General features: G+C 42.2%; 3 protein-coding genes across 6 annotated transcripts; 2 read left to right on the forward strand and 1 right to left on the reverse strand.

The window, feature by feature from the left end:
• The first annotated feature begins 22 nt into the window (after positions 1-22).
• nelfe (negative elongation factor complex member E) lies at positions 23-3,607 on the forward strand. The gene is made up of 11 exons (XM_079368264.1): positions 23-246; positions 511-596; positions 1,089-1,158; positions 1,258-1,403; positions 1,502-1,576; positions 1,848-1,885; positions 1,971-2,281; positions 2,401-2,545; positions 2,684-2,738; positions 3,154-3,256; positions 3,342-3,607. Exons 1-11 carry the CDS (start codon positions 126-128, stop codon positions 3,416-3,418), a joined length of 1,227 nt encoding a protein of 408 aa, XP_079224390.1. The 5' UTR covers positions 23-125; the 3' UTR covers positions 3,419-3,607.
• Positions 3,608-3,766: 159 nt separating this feature from the next.
• Positions 3,767-8,022, reverse strand: LOC306839592 (uncharacterized protein). The gene is made up of 5 exons (XM_079368360.1): positions 7,858-8,022; positions 7,042-7,250; positions 6,762-6,956; positions 6,348-6,560; positions 3,767-5,852 (listed from the first exon to the last, which is right to left on the reverse strand). The coding sequence occupies exons 2-5, from the start codon at positions 7,243-7,245 to the stop codon at positions 4,743-4,745; spliced, it is 1,722 nt and encodes a 573-aa protein (XP_079224486.1). The 5' UTR covers positions 7,246-7,250; positions 7,858-8,022; the 3' UTR covers positions 3,767-4,742.
• A 376-nt stretch (positions 8,023-8,398) lies between these two features.
• ehmt2 (euchromatic histone-lysine N-methyltransferase 2) lies at positions 8,399-19,472 on the forward strand. 4 transcript variants are annotated; one of them, XM_079368355.1, is made up of 27 exons: positions 8,399-8,492; positions 9,536-9,605; positions 9,718-9,879; positions 10,125-10,351; positions 10,454-10,526; positions 10,631-10,713; positions 11,030-11,152; positions 11,253-11,324; positions 11,948-12,053; positions 12,308-12,394; positions 12,705-12,985; positions 13,189-13,511; positions 13,605-13,844; positions 14,217-14,299; positions 14,662-14,768; positions 15,099-15,221; positions 15,303-15,404; positions 15,587-15,691; positions 16,198-16,370; positions 16,601-16,768; positions 17,192-17,336; positions 17,449-17,526; positions 17,774-17,889; positions 18,033-18,119; positions 18,216-18,294; positions 18,394-18,569; positions 18,792-19,472. In XM_079368355.1, exons 1-27 carry the CDS (start codon positions 8,466-8,468, stop codon positions 18,970-18,972), a joined length of 3,597 nt encoding a protein of 1,198 aa, XP_079224481.1. In that variant the 5' UTR covers positions 8,399-8,465; the 3' UTR covers positions 18,973-19,472. The 4 variants fall into 4 exon arrangements, with proteins under 4 accessions (XP_079224481.1, XP_079224484.1, XP_079224483.1 ...); XM_079368358.1 differs by having other exon boundaries at positions 16,216-16,370; XM_079368357.1 differs by having other exon boundaries at positions 10,634-10,713.
• Positions 19,473-19,715: the final 243 nt, after the last annotated feature.

The following is a 19,715-nucleotide window of genomic DNA, read 5'->3' on the forward strand; positions in this document are numbered from 1 at the left end:
CAAAAAAAAAAGCAAGCGAGCAAGCGTCATAAGTAAAAATAAGTAAATAAAAATAAATGAATCAGAAACATGTCCCCTGTTTTCGCTAAACTACACAAACAATTTTATTTGTTATACATTTATTAATGGAGGGATGCTGTTTTGCTCTAAGTTTATGCTATGAAAAAGCGCCAGAACCGACTGCTACGTCATCATTCCGCGCCTGTGTTTTTGTTGCGATAGAAGATTCGCTGCACACATTTTTTGGTAAGTGAATGAATTGCAAATTGTGCAAGAGATAGTGCGTGATTTTTCATGTCGAGAGGCTAGTTAGTGTTAATCTCGCATGAATGAGCGACATCTGAACGATCTCAGAGAGGATTAAATCGTGTTTTGTGACTTCTAGCTTACCGAGGCTACCACTGTATTTTCAGTGTACTTGAAATTAAACACGAGAAATGTTATTCCATGTTAAGCTTAATATCTGTTTATTAATTTGACCAGCTGTTGATTGATTTATCTGTGTTGTAGGTGTTGCTGTCATGGTCGTGTTTCCTAGTTCGCTGACGGAGGAGGAAGAAGCTTTACAAAAGAAATATGCCAAATTAAAGAAAAAGGTAAATGATTGAAAACTGGCTGCAACACCTCTTATAACAACAACCACGATGTTATCATAGGTATACTCACACATACACAGCATTTAAGCAAAGATAGCGTGCGTAGATTGAGGAGAACAATGTTTACATGATGACAAGTGAGTGGATGAATAATGGTGTTAACATAATAATAATAATGATGATGATACATTTTATTTAAAGGTGCCTTTTAAAAATGTCAAGGCCACCTTACAAAGCAAAAGATTACAGGATGTAGTGGATTTATGAGACCAGAAAGGAATGATCCGACTGAATGTGTTTAAAAAGATGTATTTTGAGATTTAAAAATGGAAAGAGAGTTGATGTAACAGATGTGTGGTGGTGGTGGTGTGGGGGCATTATTGTGACATGTGAAATTCTAACAGTGTTATATTAGACTTGATGACGATTCTTAAAATAAGTCCCATTTTGTTTTGTCTCTCTCTGTATTTCACATGATTTCTCTCTTTTCAGAAAAAGGCACTGCTCGCTTTGAAGAAGCAGAGTTCAACCAGCCAGACAAACCAGAGTGGCTTAAAGCGGAGTAAGTGCATATAACGCCACTTCTATTTCTCTAATCCCGAAACATATATTCAGCTAATTCCTCGTTGTCATGGTAACTGTAAACTTAACTTTCTAACAGCTTTGTCCGACCAGCCTGTCGTTGACACCGCAACGGCGACAGAGCAAGCGAAGATGCTGATCAAGTCTGGAGCCATCAGCGCCATCAAATCAGAGAACAAAAACTCTGGCTTTAAACGCTCTCGAATGCTGGAAATAAAACTCAAGGTGAGCTATTTTTCCTGACATTCATTTGTTGCCTTGTTTTGTTTGATTGCATTTGTTTAAGTTCAGTTTTTTTTTTTTTTTTTTTTTATCATCTGCAGGACCCTGAGAAAGGCTCAGTGCCGGCTTTCTTACCGTTTCAAAGGAGTGTCTCTACAGATGAAGAAATACCTGAGGTAAAGTGGATAGAAAACATGATGAGACAATATTTTCTTTACAATCGCATCAATTCATCAGATGTTGAATACCGTTAGATACATGTTCATCTTTCTTTGATGACTGATTTCTTCTATTCAATTGCAACACGTTCATGCTAGTTGTTTATTCACTTGTTATAAATAATTGATCCCCAAATCATCATCATATATTTTTATGGGTCTGTGTTTCACTTGAATTTAAACAAAAAAAAACGTTTCTTTGATGGAATTATATTTGTGCTTCTTCTAGTCTGGGAAGAGAGCCCACAGGAAACCTCTGTATGAGAGGTACGATGAATAAGCCCAGTCAACATGTTTAATACAATGTTAATGAGTGTGGTTATATCTGAACGATCCCTGTATGGCTTTCCAGCTTCGTCAGCTCGAGTGCTCGATATCGAGATGATGACGATGGAGGGAGCAGTGGCAGTGGTGGCCTGCCAGCCAGCCGCGAAATGGACAGAGACCGAGAGCGGGAGCGGGAACGAGAACGTGATCCTGAGCTGGATAAAGAGCGAGACAGAGAACGAGAGAGGGAGAGAGAGAGAGACCGGGACAGAGAGAGAGAGGGGGGAAGGGACAGAGAGCGGGAAAGGGACCGAGAAAGAGACAGAGACCGAAGCAGAGAGAGGGAAAGAGACCGTGAAAGGGACCGGGAAAGAGAGCGAGATGGACCCTTCAGACGTAAGAAAACATCAGCATCTTTAGTGCTGCAGAGCCAGTGTTATGAAGTAGATGGGTGTGGGCTGTTCAAACAGCAGGCTGGATAACTAAAAGGACATTTCTAATGTTTCCACTTGCAGGGTCAGATTCCTACCCCGAGCGAAGAGGTGTGCGGAAAGGGAACACAGTTTATGTGTACGGCTCCGGGCTCGCTGAGGAAAACCTCCGCTCTGCTTTCTCTCAACATGGAAACATCATAGACCTCTCCATGGACAACCCACGCAAGTATGGAACCACTGAACGACTCAAAGTGCACACTGCCAACATCTCTGGTAGAAATGCATACTAACTGTGTCAACTAATAGTCTGTCTACTCCTGCTTCAGTTGTATTGTAATTTGTTTTTTTCTTTTTGTTCCACTAGTTGTGCATTCATCACTTTTGAGAAGATGGAGTCTGCAGACATGGCTGTGGCTGAGGTTGGTATCTACCTATATATGAGAATAAATAAAAAGCAAAACAATGGGCTGTCCAAGAAATGATTTTCAACTATTCTCATCTTCACTTTATAAACATTGAGAGATTTGACTGGAATAAAACAGTACTTCTTTTTTTTTTCTCTGAGCATGGAGTCGATCTCCCTGAACTCACAAATGTATGTGTTAACACGCATATGTCGTGTTTTTGCTTTACGAGAATTTGACATTGAATGCCGTGGTCCTCTGGGTAGAAGTTTTGAAATCCCTTGAATTCATAGGGGACATTTTTTATTAAGTATTTTTTAAATAATTATTTATCCAGACTTAATTGAAAACTACCTGAAGTCTTCTTCGTGTGTCATGTACACAGAGAAGATAAGTACTTTAAACCCTCCTCGCTGTGTTTGTCTCTCAGCTGAACGGGAGCATGGTGGGAGATATTCACATCAAAGTCAGCATCGCCAGGAAGCAGCCCATGCTGGACGCCGCCACCGGCAAATCTGTGTGGGCCTCTCTAGGTATATATGAGCACTCTTACTGTTTGTGTGTGTACAGCGAGGACTAACCTTATATGGATTAAAAAATGTCTCCTTTGTTTTTCAGCTGTGCAGAACAGCACGAAAGGCTCCTACAGAGACAAGAGGAATCAAGTCGTGTACAGTGAAGATTTCCTCAAATGAGATTTTTTTTTTTTTTTTGCATACATCTTTTCATATTGTTAGTAGCAATCTTTTTGTAAAAGTTGGAGGATGAACGCAGAACCATCCTTAATCTCTAAGATCATACGGCTGTTTGCATATTATGTGATGCTGTGTGGCAGCTCTGCGAATTAAACAATTACAAACCTCAATAGATAGAATCCAAACGTTGTTACTTCCTGTGTGCTTTTTATAAAACCTTTTTCAAACAAGACACAAAGTGAGCTGTTGGATAAAATAAAAAGGAGAGGAGTTGAGAAATTTAATCCCCCCCCCCATACAGTGATCCTGGATTACAGGTGCAACAAAGCTCATTGAAGATTTCACACATTTTACAGAGGGACTTCCAATGATTTTATTTACACAACTTTTTTTTAGGTTGTAGCCAGTTTTCATACTCAACATGTTTAACATATTTAAATGGAAGGTTACATTTGTCAGTCAAAACTAATCAAACAAAAGACGCAACGGAAACCAACAGGTCTCAATGAAGACGTCACAGTGGGAGAAGCACAGGCCTAAATAACTAAGACGAGGGCTGAATTCCACTTAGCTGCTGAAGTCTCCTGACTTTGTGCTCACTATCACAGCTGAATACAACAGAGCCACCAATAACGTAACAAGGAACACCTGGGAGTCTCTGCTATGAGTCAAAATGGGTTTCTACACAAATCCTTAACGCTTATCAAACGTTGGAAAAGGCATGTATTCTCACAGATTTCAAAGGCCTCTAAGTCCGTTTCCAGCCCGTCCTTGATAACCTCACTCACCTTTTAACCCTGATATCTGACTTCACTTGACAGCACCACTGGCAATCACAGTGTCATTATTTCCTGTCGTTGGCTAAATCCCAAACTCCACGCTCAAAGACTCTCAGACTGAGGCACATTAGTGGTAAGTGTGTGAAGGCTCTGAGGCAGAGCTTGCTCAGCGTCTAAATTCCACTCTTACCATGAGTCTGCATTTCTGCAGGACTTTGTGACATGAAGGGCATCAAAGCCCAACCGTCATATTGCTACCAAATGTTTGAAAAACAAACATGAGGGAAAAAAACGCACATTTGTGCATTTATGTGAAATACGTCTCACAGATATATAAAAATTTTTTTTGAGTAGTTTACTGTTTTAGTCAAGTATTCATATTTACTGTGTTTGAAGTGAGCTAAAATATATATACAGTTTAAACTAGAGGTGGGATTTTTCTTTTTTATACTGAATGAAACTTATCGACATATCGTCACCCATAAAGTCGGAGAGGGTTCAGAGTTTTAGGGTGGAGATTGGGATTGGGCCGATTCTACTTGGCTCTAAGGCACTTGTTCGGTAACCAGACATTCCTGCTCTTCCTCTCGTACGGCTCCAGTCGCTCTCTCCCTCTCCTCCTGCTCGTGGAGCGAGTTCTGCCCCGTGGTCTTCCCGTGCTGCTCCTTCAGATGGCGACGTAAGGCCGGCTTATGGGCAAAGCGGGCGTGGCAGTAAGCGCAGCGGTGTGGTCGCTCGCCGCTGTGAAGGTTCATGTGGTCGATCAGTGTGGATTTCTGGGTGAATGTCTTGTAGCACAGGGGGCACTGGTGGGTTTTTCCACCGCCTCGGTGCACGGCCATGTGTCGGGTCAGGTTGGCGGCGTGGTGGAAGTGTTTGCCGCAGCAGGGGCAGGCGTACAGCAGGTGGGTGGAGCGCGAGTGGAGAGCGAGGGAGTGGGGGGAGGGGAAGGTCATGCCGCAGTGCTCGCAGATGACGGGCCCGGCTACGCTCGAAGTGGATCCCACCACCGCCACAGACTCGTCCCCTCCCTCGTTTGTTCCTACAGTCGTCAACCCCGAACTCCCCTCCCCAGCGCCGCCACTCGACTCTTCATGGGCGTACTGGCTCAAACTGTTGGCACACATTGCTGAGAGCTTCTCCCCTTGAAGATCACCTATTCCGAAGTCTAACTGTGGGACTTCAACTGATACATAACCTTCTTTTTTAAGCCCGTCTTGGCTGTAGTCCAGCCCTAAAGTCCCCCCCATCCCTGCAGTTGCAAGGTACCACAACTCCTGGTGCTGATCCAGGCCAGGAGCCCTTTTCTCCAGCGACGTCATCCACCTTCTCCTCTTAAAACCCCGCCCCCTGCTTTTCCCTCTGCCCCGCCCACTTGCAGGGTCTGGCATCCTGCGCCTAAAAGCGTGGAGCCCCTCAACCGAAAGCCCCCCCATGCTGACGTCGTCTTCTTTTGGAGTCGAGTCAAATTCTACACCCCCTCCTCCAATCAAGACGCCGTCCGTGTCTGGGTAACAGGAATCCTGAGTTCCATCAGAGGGAGCTCCTCTCTCCTCTCCTCTGTGTGTGTTCAGCTGCTCCTCTTCAGAGATGTACACTCTGAACACGTCGTAGTCCTCCTGCGTGGACTGCTCCTCCTCGTCTGACCCGTTAACCTGGAAGACAAATGGAGACTGATCAGATGGATCAATCTACTGTCCAAACAGTCAACCTATTTTGATATTAAACGGCAAAACAGCGACCCTTAAGCAAAGGTGGAGAGAAAACAGAAAAGGCTCTGAGTTTTTGTCTGGATTAAATGTTCTGTTGTATCTGTTTTTGGACTAGACGCATAATTTAATGATCTGGCAGATGCCTCTGTGCCCGACTTTGATCCTTCAAAACAAACAGATTTTTTTTTTTTATAACCCTTAGAAGCCTCTTTTTCAGTGTGGTTTCTGTCCTCTTTTCACCTTTCAATCATCTCACACTGTCCTCTGTTCAGCCTTCTTTAAACGCTTCATTGATCCTCTACAGGGACTATTTATCTATCGAGACTTTTATCACACTGTATGACTGCATCCTGGGACAATACTTAGATCACACAGCTTTCAATGTAGGTAAAAAAAAACAGAAGGTTCCATGGTCTTAGTTTATTTTATCATACAAACCTTAATACAGGCCTCATCTATCATGGGGCTGTTATTGTGGCTCTGAATGCCACCCTGAGCCGACACATTGCCGTTTTTCTCGTCCATTGAGCGCACGACAGGACTGTGTGGCTCCACAGGGGAGGGTTGGCTCGCGAGAGGAGACGCAGCTGTGAAAGAATGAACGCTCCCACTTAAGATCACTGGTCGAGACAAGCTTTCCTCCGAGGTCATCTGACGGTAGAAACGGGGAGAAACAGATAAACATGTATCAATGAAAACGTTATCACTGGGAGCTTTGAAAGTGCTGAAAATATGGACGAGTTGGTCATGTGGAAATTTGGAAAACAAAAAACAAAAAACTTATCCCAACGGCCAAAAAGTCTGAAGTGTTTACATGAGGCTGAAGACTGACTGAAGATTTGGATTACTAACCTTTGGTGAGTTGGGGTTTTTTAGCTGCACATACTTCTTCAGTGCGCCGCGGCAGCGCTCCACAATGTGCTCCATCTGTAGGTAACTGGCAGCCGTCAGGTAGTTGACAATCTCCTCAGGGTTAAACTGCAAGACGCCAGTGTAACAAGACTGAAGTAGATCACACACAACTGTGGAGCTGTAAAGCATCGACACCTGGGGGAGGGGGGGAGTGTTTTGTTTTTTTAAGCAGACAGACAGTATGTTGGTGTTGACATTGTGTGTGGAGACATTTGCCTACCTGAAGCTTGGATGAAGGGTTGAGGAGAAACTGGTCCCTTAAGAAAGGCGAGCAAGCAGCAAGCACCACCTTATGACCCCTGAACGTCTGGTTATTGCTGGCCACTATGGTGACATCACAGAACTGCTGACGGGACCTCAGTGAGTTCATGTGCTTCAGGGTCGTGTCCCCGTGGCTTGGTAAGCGGAAACACAGCAACTCCATCTTGTCTGATAAGAAAAATTAGGAACATGTTGTTTTTCAAGTTAAGGATCAAAAGGAAAATAAAAACATGGTAAAAAACCAAAACAACAACCCCACTTAATAAGTGAATCAGCACCTTACTTTATAGAGTAACTACAGTACATTAAGATATCATGTTGGTAGTATGTTATCCCGAGGTTCTGCACTACATGCAATATCTTACAGGGAAAAACTATAAACTATTTCTAACTTGGATAATAAGTGTGGGAATATGTTGATGTAATGAGGCCAGATTGTTACAATAAAAAATTAAATATCGTCTCTATCTGAGCAGGAATAATTGAATTTCATGATTGTGACAATATATCAAGGACACAAGACATTAGTTACAATAAACAACCGCTGTCGCCCCTCCCTTCTGTATATATTAAACCCGAAACAAGAGTTAGAAGACCCCATATATGACTAAGACTAAACAAATGACACTGCTGTGATAACCACAAATGGTCGAAATCGACCATAACACCACAGTACGTTAGCCAGCGTTAGCTTCGAGTTAGCTTGCTGGAGTCTGCTGTGACCAAAGCAGAAACAAATAAAAGGTAATCGTCAAACTTTCACTCTCACACTTGCCTGTCCTTTTGTTGACTGTGCTTGAACGTTTCTAAGAATCAGCCACCGTTGGTTTATTTCAGCAGACCGTTGACTGAGGCGACGTTAGTTAGCTGGAAGTACTTCCTCATCCCTGTTGCCATTAGCTACCAACAGCTCGGTGAACCTCTGTTTACTTCTTTTTTTAGGAGGAAGTCCGTCTTGTGAAAACGATTTTTAAAAAAAGCGAGTGGTCTTCCGCCATGACTGTGAATCGTTTTTTTTTCTTCTATTTTCTATATTATTATTATTTTTTTTACAATAAAACAAACAATTCATCTGTAGACACATATATATAAAACAGTACAATTAAATGATAATTATTATTTACTGTCTATGTTCGTTAAGTATTGAATCTTTGTTTTTTCTTAAATTATACGTAATTTTGTGTTTTTTATTTTCAAATAAGCTTTAGCAGTGTTAATGGGGTTTTTTCCATGCTAATAACGCCCACTGAATTGAATTGAATTGAATCGGTTTACGTGCACGCTGACTTCTGATCACCTCAAAACAAATGAATGACTCGAAGGGGCGGGGCTTAGTTGATGACGCAGCACGTTGATATACGTCGGTGCGTGTCGCGATGAAACATGTCGGCTTCTGAGACTACGACAAAGGTAATAAACCCCCTGCAACACACAAATGCATGGTAATGACATTATTGCTCTGCCGAGGACCATTACAAACCCGGCAGCCCGTACAGCGGAAACTTCGGCGATCTGCTACGACTTAAACTGTTTTCATTTGTGGGCTAAGAAGAGCTCTTTGTTAAAATTTGTGCTACATGTTTAGCCACATTAGCCTTCAACAGTTCTGTGTGAATTAACTACACTGCACTACAATTCAATCACGTTTTGCCTTTTCCCTCTGTGCTTTCACTGTGTTTGTCATTACCTGTTCACCGTATTGCCTTACTCCCATTGTGTTTGTAAAGCAGGCTCTGTTTAGACTAGTTTTTATTAAAGCAAATGTTTACCATTATATATTTATATAAAAGGGTGTTCCCGGTGCAAACTATAATTGAATAGATTTCCATTTCTTTTTTCATTTCGTGCCATTCTTTGAGACATTCGCTCGCTTTTGTTTGTTTAAAAAAAACATGAATGAGTTGATTGACTGGTGGCGGTTCCTGACGTCATGGTAGAAACGGGCAACCATTGGATGACGCGTTTATTTTGGAGGAAAAGGCGGAAGTAAGACAGTGCCAGGCGTGCTGATCTCTATAAGACAAGTAAATCGTCAGTAATTTTGCGTTGATATGATTTTCACACATGTGATGTATGCACACAAACACGTTAGTGTGATGTATTTTTGGGGTTTTGTGTGTACACTGACAGTAGTAGCTACTTTGCAGACTCAAAAACAAGCTAATGAGAAATGTCTTTACATGCAAAGTGTTGGTTTTAAAATGTGTTTAACTTTTTCCACATACACATAGTTTGCATAGTTGATTATATTTATTTGATTATATTGGTTTTGTAAGCCAATGAAGATGAGCTGCAATCACACTCTCCTCTCCTCTAAAACACGACTCATGCTCTTGTTCTGGAGTTAATGAAACAAACTGCACAGAATAGAAATGTCCTGATGTCTCTAATCCTTACGTTAAACTTTTTTTTATTCTGACTTATTGCTCTCTGGTATTTCTTGTTTCTGCCAGGAGCCCCCTGAAGGGAATGACTTAGAAACACCAGCAAAGTCAGAAGCTGGACCAAGTCATGTAAAGGAAGGTATGTTATGTAATACTTATCGATTACTATCAGTTCATTGCAGACACACAGACCGAATTCATGTCATTTATTACTTAATAAAAGCTCATGCAGACCTCTAAACGTTTTCCAGATAATGCAGCCATCACCACAGCCGCTGTTGCCAAACATACGGAGCCCATGGGTGGTATGGCCTCGACGTTGCTTTCTCAGCAGCCTGGGAAGGATGCTGTAAAAGCAGGAGAGGAGGGAGACAAGAGGTCACCTGCCTCCTCTCCAAAACAACTTACTGCAGGTAAAATCCAAATCCAAATGAGTTAAAGTTACAGCCTTCATTTTGAATAAATAGTATGACCCATTTCACATATTTACAATGTTATGATTTGATCCTAAACCATTCATCTTTTTCTGCAGAGCTTCATGTTCTTTGATGCTTCGCAAAGTTCTCCTTGTTTTCTTTTAATGTGATAGAAATTAGGAACACGATTTCATTGATTTGTTAAGAGGTTGACAGTCATCGGTTTATCCTCCTTCTTACAGGACTGGCTTCAAAGTCCTTTCCATCAACGTCTGCTTCGTCGTCCTCTTCCTCCTCTCCGTCCACCTCTTCAGCGCTCTCCCCCGGCCGAGCGAAGATGAGTGTTTCCGGACCTGGCAGCAGTAAATCCATCCCCGGATCAGCAGCTTCCTCTTCTCCCTCTGTGTCCCCCGGCCCACCCAAGATCCATCGGGCCCGCAAGACCATGAACAGGCCTCCACTAGGCCAGGTGAGCACCCTTTTAGCGAACTTAAATTCCTTTTTGGTTAAAATCTAATGTGTTTCTCTGAATCAGCGACATTTTTAAGTCATTGCTGCTTTTTTGTTTTAGCAGATGAGCAACTTTGAGTTGCCTGTCCCGCCTTCAGACCCGTCCACCTCTCTCTCCTCTGACTCTGAAACAGGTCAGTCGCTTTAGAATATTACTGGAACAAATGTTTGTCTGAAAAAACTGAAGCTGGCATCGCTTGTAAAAAACTATAAACTCCCGATTTTATGTTTCCATCAGCAGCAAAAAGGAGAAAATTTGATCGTTTATCCGACAGCATACTCGAGACGTCTGAAAACATCCCAGACAACGATCAAACTGTGGTAAGAATATTTGTTTGCAGTACGTTTGTTCATTTATCAGAATTTAAACCTACGATGTGATACCACACAAATATAGAAATCCTGGGCAGTGGGCACTTAATATTAAATATTTTCTGGTTTTGAATTACAAAAAATCGACTGTTTATTTCTGCACAAGCTTATTTTAAAAGCTTCTGCACTTTTCGTTTCTGTTTATCATTTCCAAACCTTAAAAAATGTTTGCAAGATCAACATATTCTCACTCTAATAACGGTTTAGGGATTTTGTTTTTACCTCCTCTCATGATCTGTTCTGTATTTATTTATTTCTAAAACAGGAAGAAATATTAGTCCATAAAAAGCCAGTGACCAAATCTGCAGCTGAGAAAGGCGACATCACTGCTGCATCAAAGTCAGAGGAGGCCGAGAGAATTCAGCGAGCTTCAGTGTCCGAGGTAAACGTGTGTCAGCAGACACATATTATTAATGTTTAATGTTACAGCACGTTTAAGGTCATTATCTTCTATTGTTAAACTTTTCTTCCTTTTGTTTGTTTCATAGTTTGACGATGGTGAGAAAGAAACAAGACAGCAAAATAAAGACACTGAGGACTCGGTGAACACTTCAGATCATGTGAGTGTAACTATCATACCACCTTCATGTATTACATTTATATCGAGTCATTAAACTCTACCCAAATATGTATTGGCCTGGATGTACAACAAACACATTATTCTTGTGTCACACTGCACCAACTCTAAAAAGATCCTTTTAACAACACAATTCTTCTTTTGCCTGATAGGAATTAAAGATATTCTCAGTTTTCATTATTCTTATGTTCCTGTTTAAAAAACATGACAGGGCTCATTTCCCCCAGCTTTAAGACACCTTTTCTCTAAACCACTACAGACAAACACAACAGACAACAAATTAGCAATATGGATGTTAAATCAAAAAGACCAAGAGAGAAATCACAACAGTTCAGTCTGACGTGACTCAGCTCAGGCAACATGTGTTTTACATTTAAAAGGTGTCCAGAACAACGTTTGATACGTTTCTTTCGAAAAACATTTGCTAATCTAAAATGTTTTCTTCAAAGAAGCATAAAAATAGAGTCAGGAATGGTTGTGTTTTGAGTGAATGTCCAAGCTCATAATATGAAGAATAACAGAAAAATAGGTCCGAGATTGTAACCGTAACAAGTAAAAATTCAAATTACTCAACTTTGACTCAGGACAGAATTTTCTCCCCTGCAGAGTTCAGAGTCTGAGACGCACAAAGCCGATCTGAGTAGAAATGAGAGCGAGGAGTCTTCACAAGAAAAAGAGAAAAACACGGCGGATGTGGCTGAGACAGTCGGAGGTGAGTGAGCTTGTGAGCCTGTCTGCCAATAAGATTCCCAACATTGAATCATGCTAGATTTTCAAAACAAAAGTCTCGGTGAATGTCAACGTGAAAGAAAATCTCTGAAAGGAAATTGAAAAAAAGCTACTGGCTCCATCTTAAACTTAAACGATAAATCTTACTCGAGAAATCTACATGAACGTTTACAATTATTAAAGGTGCAAACCCGCAGTAGTGCATCTCTCTGAAGCGTGACTCATTTGTCATTTCAGCTGAAAGGTCCTCTGATTACACCGAGGTTCCCTTGGGTGCTCTGGACATCGCTGTAGCCGACAGTCTGACTCTTTCTCCTCACCACGGTGAGTTTATTATCGTCGTATGTGTGTGACAATAATGTGTTAAAAAATCAGAAAATAAGCTGTCCTTACCTTACTTTCTCCCCTTTATCTGTATCTACTTTGAGCTTCTCTGAGCTGATTCTTTACATCAGAGATGATGGATTATTGTTGGGTATATGGATGATTCTATTCCAGGTACAGGGACGCTGGGCTCCCTGTCGTAAATGAGCAGCTTATTGGAAGTCATTCTAAATTAATTATTAGTGTTTAAGTATGTGTGGAGATAAAACAATTTCTGTCAGCACTTTAACAATGTCTCTCCTCTCTCCAGAAGGGAGCGATGCAGGAGACACGGAGCGGCTGGAGGAGCTGCCTCTCTGCAGCTGCAGGATGGAGGCTCCCCGTGTGGACTGCAGCAGCCAGCGTGTCAGCAGACAGTGCATGGCCACCGAGAGCGTCAACGGAGAGCTGGGGGCCTGTATCAGCCGGACGATTAAAGGAGAGACGATGCGCCCGTCCAGCCGGGTGCCCCTCATGGTTCTCTGTGAAGTTCATCGCTCTCACATGGTCAAACACCACTGTTGTCCTGGCTGTGGATACTTCTGCATCGCGGTGAGAGGCTTAAAGCACCAGCTGTCGACATCAAAACAAACCTTTTCTCCTCCTCAGACTGAAAATCCTACTTTCTCTTTCTGCTTAACTTGATATTTACCCTTATTCTTATTCTAACTTTTTACACTTTAGTCTTCTTCTCGCCAACCTCCATTCTTTTTATCTAATTGTCTTTGAAGTGTGACTCTCCTCTCCTCTTTCAGGGCACTTTTCTTGAGTGCTGCCCGGACCAGCGCATCGCTCACCGTTTCCACCGCGGTTGTGTGACGGTGCTCAGTGGCGGGCGCAGCAGAGGAAACGGAGGTGGTATGATTTTCTGTCCCCACTGCGGTGAGGACGCGTCGGAGGCCCAGGAGGTCACCATTCCCTCGTTCAGCTCGGCCACGGTCTCCGCCACCACCGTCGTCACCATGTCGGCCTCGTCCACAACAACCCCGTCTCTGCCCCCGTCTCTCCCCACGGCGCCCTCACTCACAGCCTCAACAGGAGGGATGAAGGACGGGAAGATGCCTGAACGACCAGTCAGGTAAGACTGAACGATGTGTGAGAAGTTCAGCTTCCTTTTAAATTCTAAAATACTTCTGTTATATTTAATTTCTCTCTTCTCTACCTCCTCCAGCGCCCGTATGCGAAGCCACGGATTGGTCAAGCCGGCGGTGGAGCAGCAGCAGCAACAGCCCCCGCAGCCCGTAGCCTCAGCAACAACTGTGACCACCATCCCCCCAGTAGAGGAGGGCGTGGACAGCGTGGGGCCCTCTCTCTGTATGCCTAATGGGAAACCCATCAGTCCAAGTGCACTTCCACCCGGGCCCAGCAGGGCGGCGCTGCAGAAAGCTATCCTCACACAGGACACTGAGAGGTGAGAAGGTCTCAGTCATGTCTTTTTATCCATGCCTTTGATGAAAGGTTTCATACAGTAAATGTGAATTGTGTCAGCTATTTTTTTTCCAGAAAATTTAAAGCTGGAATATAATTCATCTGTAGCAGCCAAAGTTATTTTCATAAAAGTATGGTTAAATGCTTTAAGGGCAATTTGTTGCAAATCTGCATTTCCGGCAGAATGAAATTCAGATTTTAGTTTTTCAAGGAGAGATTAAAGCAAAAGAGAAAACATTTATTTTCTGTGTTTTTTTGATTTGTTTGTTCTTCCAGAGGGATGTGAGCTGACTTTCATCAGAAAAAGGGAAACATTTAGAACAATGTCGTGATTTTATTTTTGTCCGTTTTCTAGGAAAAAGAAACTGAGGTTTCATCCCCGCCAGCTTTACCCCGCTGCCAAACAAGGAGAGGTTCAGAGGGTTCTGCTCATGCTGAGTGAGTGGACGAAAGATGACTTATAAGATAACAAGTGTTCATGTAGCTATAAGAAAAGCTCTTTTTACATCTGATTTTAAAACACTCTCAATCACATTTTTTCATTTTTATTTGTTTATTTGGGGCAGCAGTAGCTCAGTCTGTAATGAATTGGGTTGGAAGGGTTGCTGGTTAAAGTCCTACAGTAATAAGTACCAAAATATGGAGTAGGGACTGATTACTGGTGTCCAGTATGTCCCTGGGATCCAGTTTGTGTACTCCTGCCCTGTGTGCAAGTACCATAGCGAGAAAAACAGAATTTTTGCTTCAGGCATTAATGAAGTATGTCGTCATCTTCTTAAATTGTTTTGTGTCTGTACCAGTGGAGGGCATAGACCCAACCTACCAGCCCGACTCACAGAACCGGCGCTCTGCTCTTCATGCGGCCGCTCAAAGAGGTCTGCTGGAGGTCTGCTACATACTCATACAGGTAACATTTTTCATCTGTTATCAGTCTCATGGGTCCTTTCTTTGATCAGAACACAAGCTCTATTTCATAATTGAATGATTAAAAATACATAAAAAAAGATTCAATAATGTAAAAAAAAAAGATGTTCAAGCACATTTTAGTTTATGAACTCAACCAATTCACATTTGAATGCATGCAGGAACAGTTTGTGACTAGAGCATATGCTATAAAGATACAATGAATCGTTGGACACTGTGACACAGCAAAATTCTTCAATGTGTATATTTTCGCTTTGAAACTTTCCTCGTCTTGTGCTTTAGTGTGACGATCACATTTGATTGCTTACGACAGGCTGGTGCTCTGGTGGACGCTCAGGACAAAGACCTGAAGACTCCTCTGTTGGAAGCGATCATCAACAATCACATCGAGGTGGCTCACTACCTGATCCAGAACGGCGCCTGTGTCTATCATGTTGTGAGTGTTCTTTGGAGTTAAAAAAAACCTATCCTGAGGTTGGTTGATACAGATGTTAACCTCTGTGTCCTTGTTGTTCAGGAAGAAGACGGATATACCGGCCTCCACCACGCGGCCAAGCTGGGAAACAAGGAGATTGTCAACATGCTTCTAGAAACAGGACAGGTTGATGTGAACGCACAGGTGAAGACAAGGCCTTTTTATCAGGGTTTTAAGACCACTGTTCTGATGGCCATGATGATGGGTTTAGTTTTAGATTGTTATACATTAGAAAAGAAATCATTTAAATAAATCACCAGAAACTGCCTCGCTGGAAAATGTCCGACGTGGCTGAACCCTGAACCTTCGTGTTGGGTTTGTTCCAGGACAGCGGCGGCTGGACGCCGATCATTTGGGCTGCAGAGCACAAACATGTTGATGTGATCAGATCCCTGCTGAACAGAGGAGCTGATGTCACCATTAATGACAAAGTAAGTTTCTACTCGCTCATGCGGAGGTACTGTCATGTCCAATTTTTCATTGGTTAGTAGTAATTTTGGCGCCCCTTTGTGGACAAAGTGATGCCTCTTATCGTTTTGCTGATTCTGCCTCGGACATGTTGAAGGAGGGTTTTTGGACAAGAGCATTAACTAATTCTGCTGCTGAATTTTACAAGTCAAGCACATCACTTACGAGGAATTTTTCCTCAGAAAATGTTTCCATTTTGTTTTTACTTTACAGGGATTAAAAACATCTGTATAGAAACAATCAGTCATCACAGTTCACATAGTAATCAGGTAGCTCATTTAGTGGGCGATCTAATGATACTACGGTAAATAGAAATCTTTTTTTTTTTCTCACATAGGAAGTGCAGTCTAAAAGCACAGCAAAGCATCTGGGTTCTTTTCATTATCTATTCATGTGTCCAGTTGTGACACAGTCTGGGACTATAAGAATGTACTTGCATGAGAATATTTCAGGTTATTACTCTAAACAGTCCAGTCTCTCCCCTCAGGAGCAGAACGTGTGTCTCCACTGGGCGGCGTACGCAGGAAACGTGGATATAGCGGAGCTGGTGTTGAACGCCGGCTGCTCCCTAACTTCAGTCAACGTGCACGGAGACACACCACTCCACATTGCCGCCAGAGAGGGCTACTTGGAATGTGTTACGTGAGTCAATCATTAGCTTTAGCCTCAAAGCTTCTTGTACTAGTTAAAAAGGAAGCAGTTAGAAGTGATACAGCAACATTTAACGTTTCTGGTGTAGATGGTTTTTATCCAGCCTCACATTAACCTAACCTCTTCTCAACATGATGCTTTGCTAGCAGCGAAGTTAGTTGTGGTTGGGCAGTTTGAACTGGTAGCACACAGTTGTGATAACGCTTCTCTGTCTGCTGCAGGTTGTTTCTCTCCAGAGGTGCAGACATTGACATTGTGAACCGGGAAGGGGACACTCCGCTCACACTCGCGAGGACGGACACTCCTGTTTGGGTGGCCCTCCAGATAAACAGGAAGCTGAGACGAGGAATAACGAATCGCATGCTTCGGACTGAAAGAATCATTTGCAGGTTTGTTTAAAAAGAGCTTTGTTTTTAAATAATATACTTTGATGGAAAGTTAGTTTCTCCAGTTCTAAAATACAACACAAGCAAGGGTCAAGAGAGAAGGAAACGACGTCAGAAAGTGCAAACGAAAAGCTTCAAGTGATGGAACACACGGGCTGAAAGCCGGTGCACAGAGGCAGAGCACTTCTTTAAAATAAAAACATTGACAGCTGTTCTTGAGAGCTCTTAGCAGCATCAAAACCATCGTAGGTGTTCATGAAAGATCTGGGTCTTTGGCTTTTTCTTAAAGGTGCAAAGGGACTCTGCAGATCAAATGGAGTTTGGTAGTTTGTTCCACCACCGGGGGGGCGACAGAGGGGAATAATCTAGCAAGAGACTTTGGACCCTGTAGTTTCTTTTGTTTATATCCTCTGCTTTCTGTTCCAGCGACATCGCTCAGGGCTACGAGAATGTACCAATTCCCTGTGTGAATGCGGTGGACGACGAAGGTTGTCCGTCAGACTACAAATATGTGTCCGAAAACTGTGAAACTTCAGCGATGAACATAGACCGTAACATCACACACTTACAGGTAAAACATTCATCAGCTTCTTAATGACACCATAGTATTTGTTGTGTTAAACCCACAGTTTATATAATCTCATAAAACACAACATCATTGCCTTTCTTTGTTTTTACTTCAGCACTGCAGCTGCACTGATGACTGCTCATCCAGTAACTGTCTCTGTGGACAGCTCAGTATCCGCTGCTGGTATGACAAGGTAGATACAAATGCGTTGCACTCCTATCATGACAGAAAAGCTGCAGAAATGTATGGAAAGCACAGAACTTTAGGCAACACAAATTCAACCCTAGGTTGGATACTATGCAGTTCTGTGTGCAAATCAAAACACATTACAAGTTAGATACATGAGGTTCTTAATATTCTGCAACTTTTTTAGGTTTGGTTTGAAACGCCTTGATTAGTTAAAGGAAAAACTAATCTCAAGTTGTTTCATTTTATTTCAGGACCAGCGGCTGCTCCAGGAGTTCAACAAAATTGAGCCTCCACTTATATTCGAGTGCAACATGGCGTGTTCCTGTTACCGGACGTGCAAGAACAGGGTGGTGCAAGCAGGCATTAAGTAGGAACTTTAACTACACTCTGAAATTCAGTTGCTGTGATAATGAATAAAATAAAAACATTAAGAAAAACCTGTAAAACTCCAATATAAGTTATGAGTTTAATGAAAAACACCTTTCTTTAATTCTTTTTTCCCCCACTCAGGGTTCGTCTTCAGCTCTACAGGACAGAGAAGATGGGCTGGGGAGTTCGAGCTCTGCAGGATATTCCCCAGGGAAGCTTCATCTGCGAGTAAGAGAGAAGCACTATTACAGGTTGCTCTCGAACAAAAAAAAAAAAAATGTGAGGGCTCCTAAATTATGCTGTGTTTTTTTTGTGTCCACACAGATATGTCGGGGAGCTGATCTCTGATGCAGAGGCAGATGTCAGAGAAGACGATTCCTACCTGTTTGATCTGGACAACAAGGTGTGAACTTAACGATGTGGAAGAACGCATTTTTAATCTTTAGTTTCTGACACGACAACTGAGGAGCTAGACGACAACCAATTTGTGTTTTCTTTAAAGGATGGAGAGGTGTATTGTATTGATGCCCGCTACTATGGCAACATCAGCCGCTTCATCAACCACCTGTGTGACCCAAACCTCATCCCTGTGCGTGTGTTCATGCTGCACCAGGACTTGAGATTCCCCCGCATAGCCTTCTTCAGCTCCAGAGACATCCACAGCGGACAAGAACTCGGGTGAGAGAAGGACGTTTTCATCATATTCATTTATTTTATTTTTTTTCACCATTTGAACTTTGTTGATCCAATGATATTTTTCAATCAATTAGTTTAAAAAACTTTTTTTTTAAACTTGTATCTCAATAATAAAGGTTCGTCTTATTTATCAACAACATATGAGTCTGAAGCCAAATCCAACCGTAACTGTACAAACCTGACTGGCCTTGTCTGTGTCATTAGGTTTGACTATGGAGACCGTTTCTGGGACATTAAGAGCAAATACTTCACCTGTCAGTGTGGATCAGAGAAATGTAAACACTCAGCAGAAGCCATCGCTTTGGAGCAGAACAGGCTGGCTCGAATGGAGGCGTGCCCAGAATCGGGAGCTGACTGTGGGATGAGCATGATGGGAAACTCATGAGAAAAAAAAAACTCACAAGAGGCCTTTGGATTCTCCATTTTACATGTGCACATCATACACCACGTGTGTTTTATCTTTTGTACATTTCCTTGTGATGCATGTTGCTTTTTTTTTTTAGTTTTTTTTTTTTTTTACTTGAATTATCTTTGTTTCAGTGTATTGTACCATCCTAAAGGTTAACTCTTACATTGAACATGGCCTGAACATATTCTTAAACCTCTCTTAACATAAAGTACGTTTAACATACAGCACATAAAGTCTGTTTTTAGGAAAAACTACCATATGTCATTTACTCTGTTGTGCCAACAAACAGCAAGTATTTTACACAGTACAGTAATGGACCAATTATGAGCCCTTAATAACCATAATTCATTTATGATGAAAGAGATGTTGTCTTTTGATTGTTTCAGCTTTGTCTTTATTTTTGTACGTAGAGTTTTCTTTGTGACCATTAGTGTAATAAATTAGCTCACGAGTTGATCTTTGAGCTCTTGACTTTAGTATGACCATTTTCTCTGTTAGGGTTAGAGTTACTCTTTCTGTGTGACTGGTATTTGCTTCAAATCTTTGGGTTAATGTGACTTCGTTTAGTAACCATACAAACCTCATGGGAAGTGTTACCTGTTGGTGTTACTGTAATTGACCGCAGGGGGCGTTGACAAGCCACCATTTAAAGCAAGAGCGATTTACAGTGCACAGACGGAGTCAAAGAAAGAGAAGATGTCCCACTCTGCCAATTATTT

The sequence above is a fragment of the Symphodus melops genome (genome assembly GCF_947650265.1).
Source record: "Symphodus melops genome assembly, chromosome: 18".
In the NCBI taxonomy this organism is placed as follows: domain Eukaryota; kingdom Metazoa; phylum Chordata; class Actinopteri; order Labriformes; family Labridae; genus Symphodus; species Symphodus melops.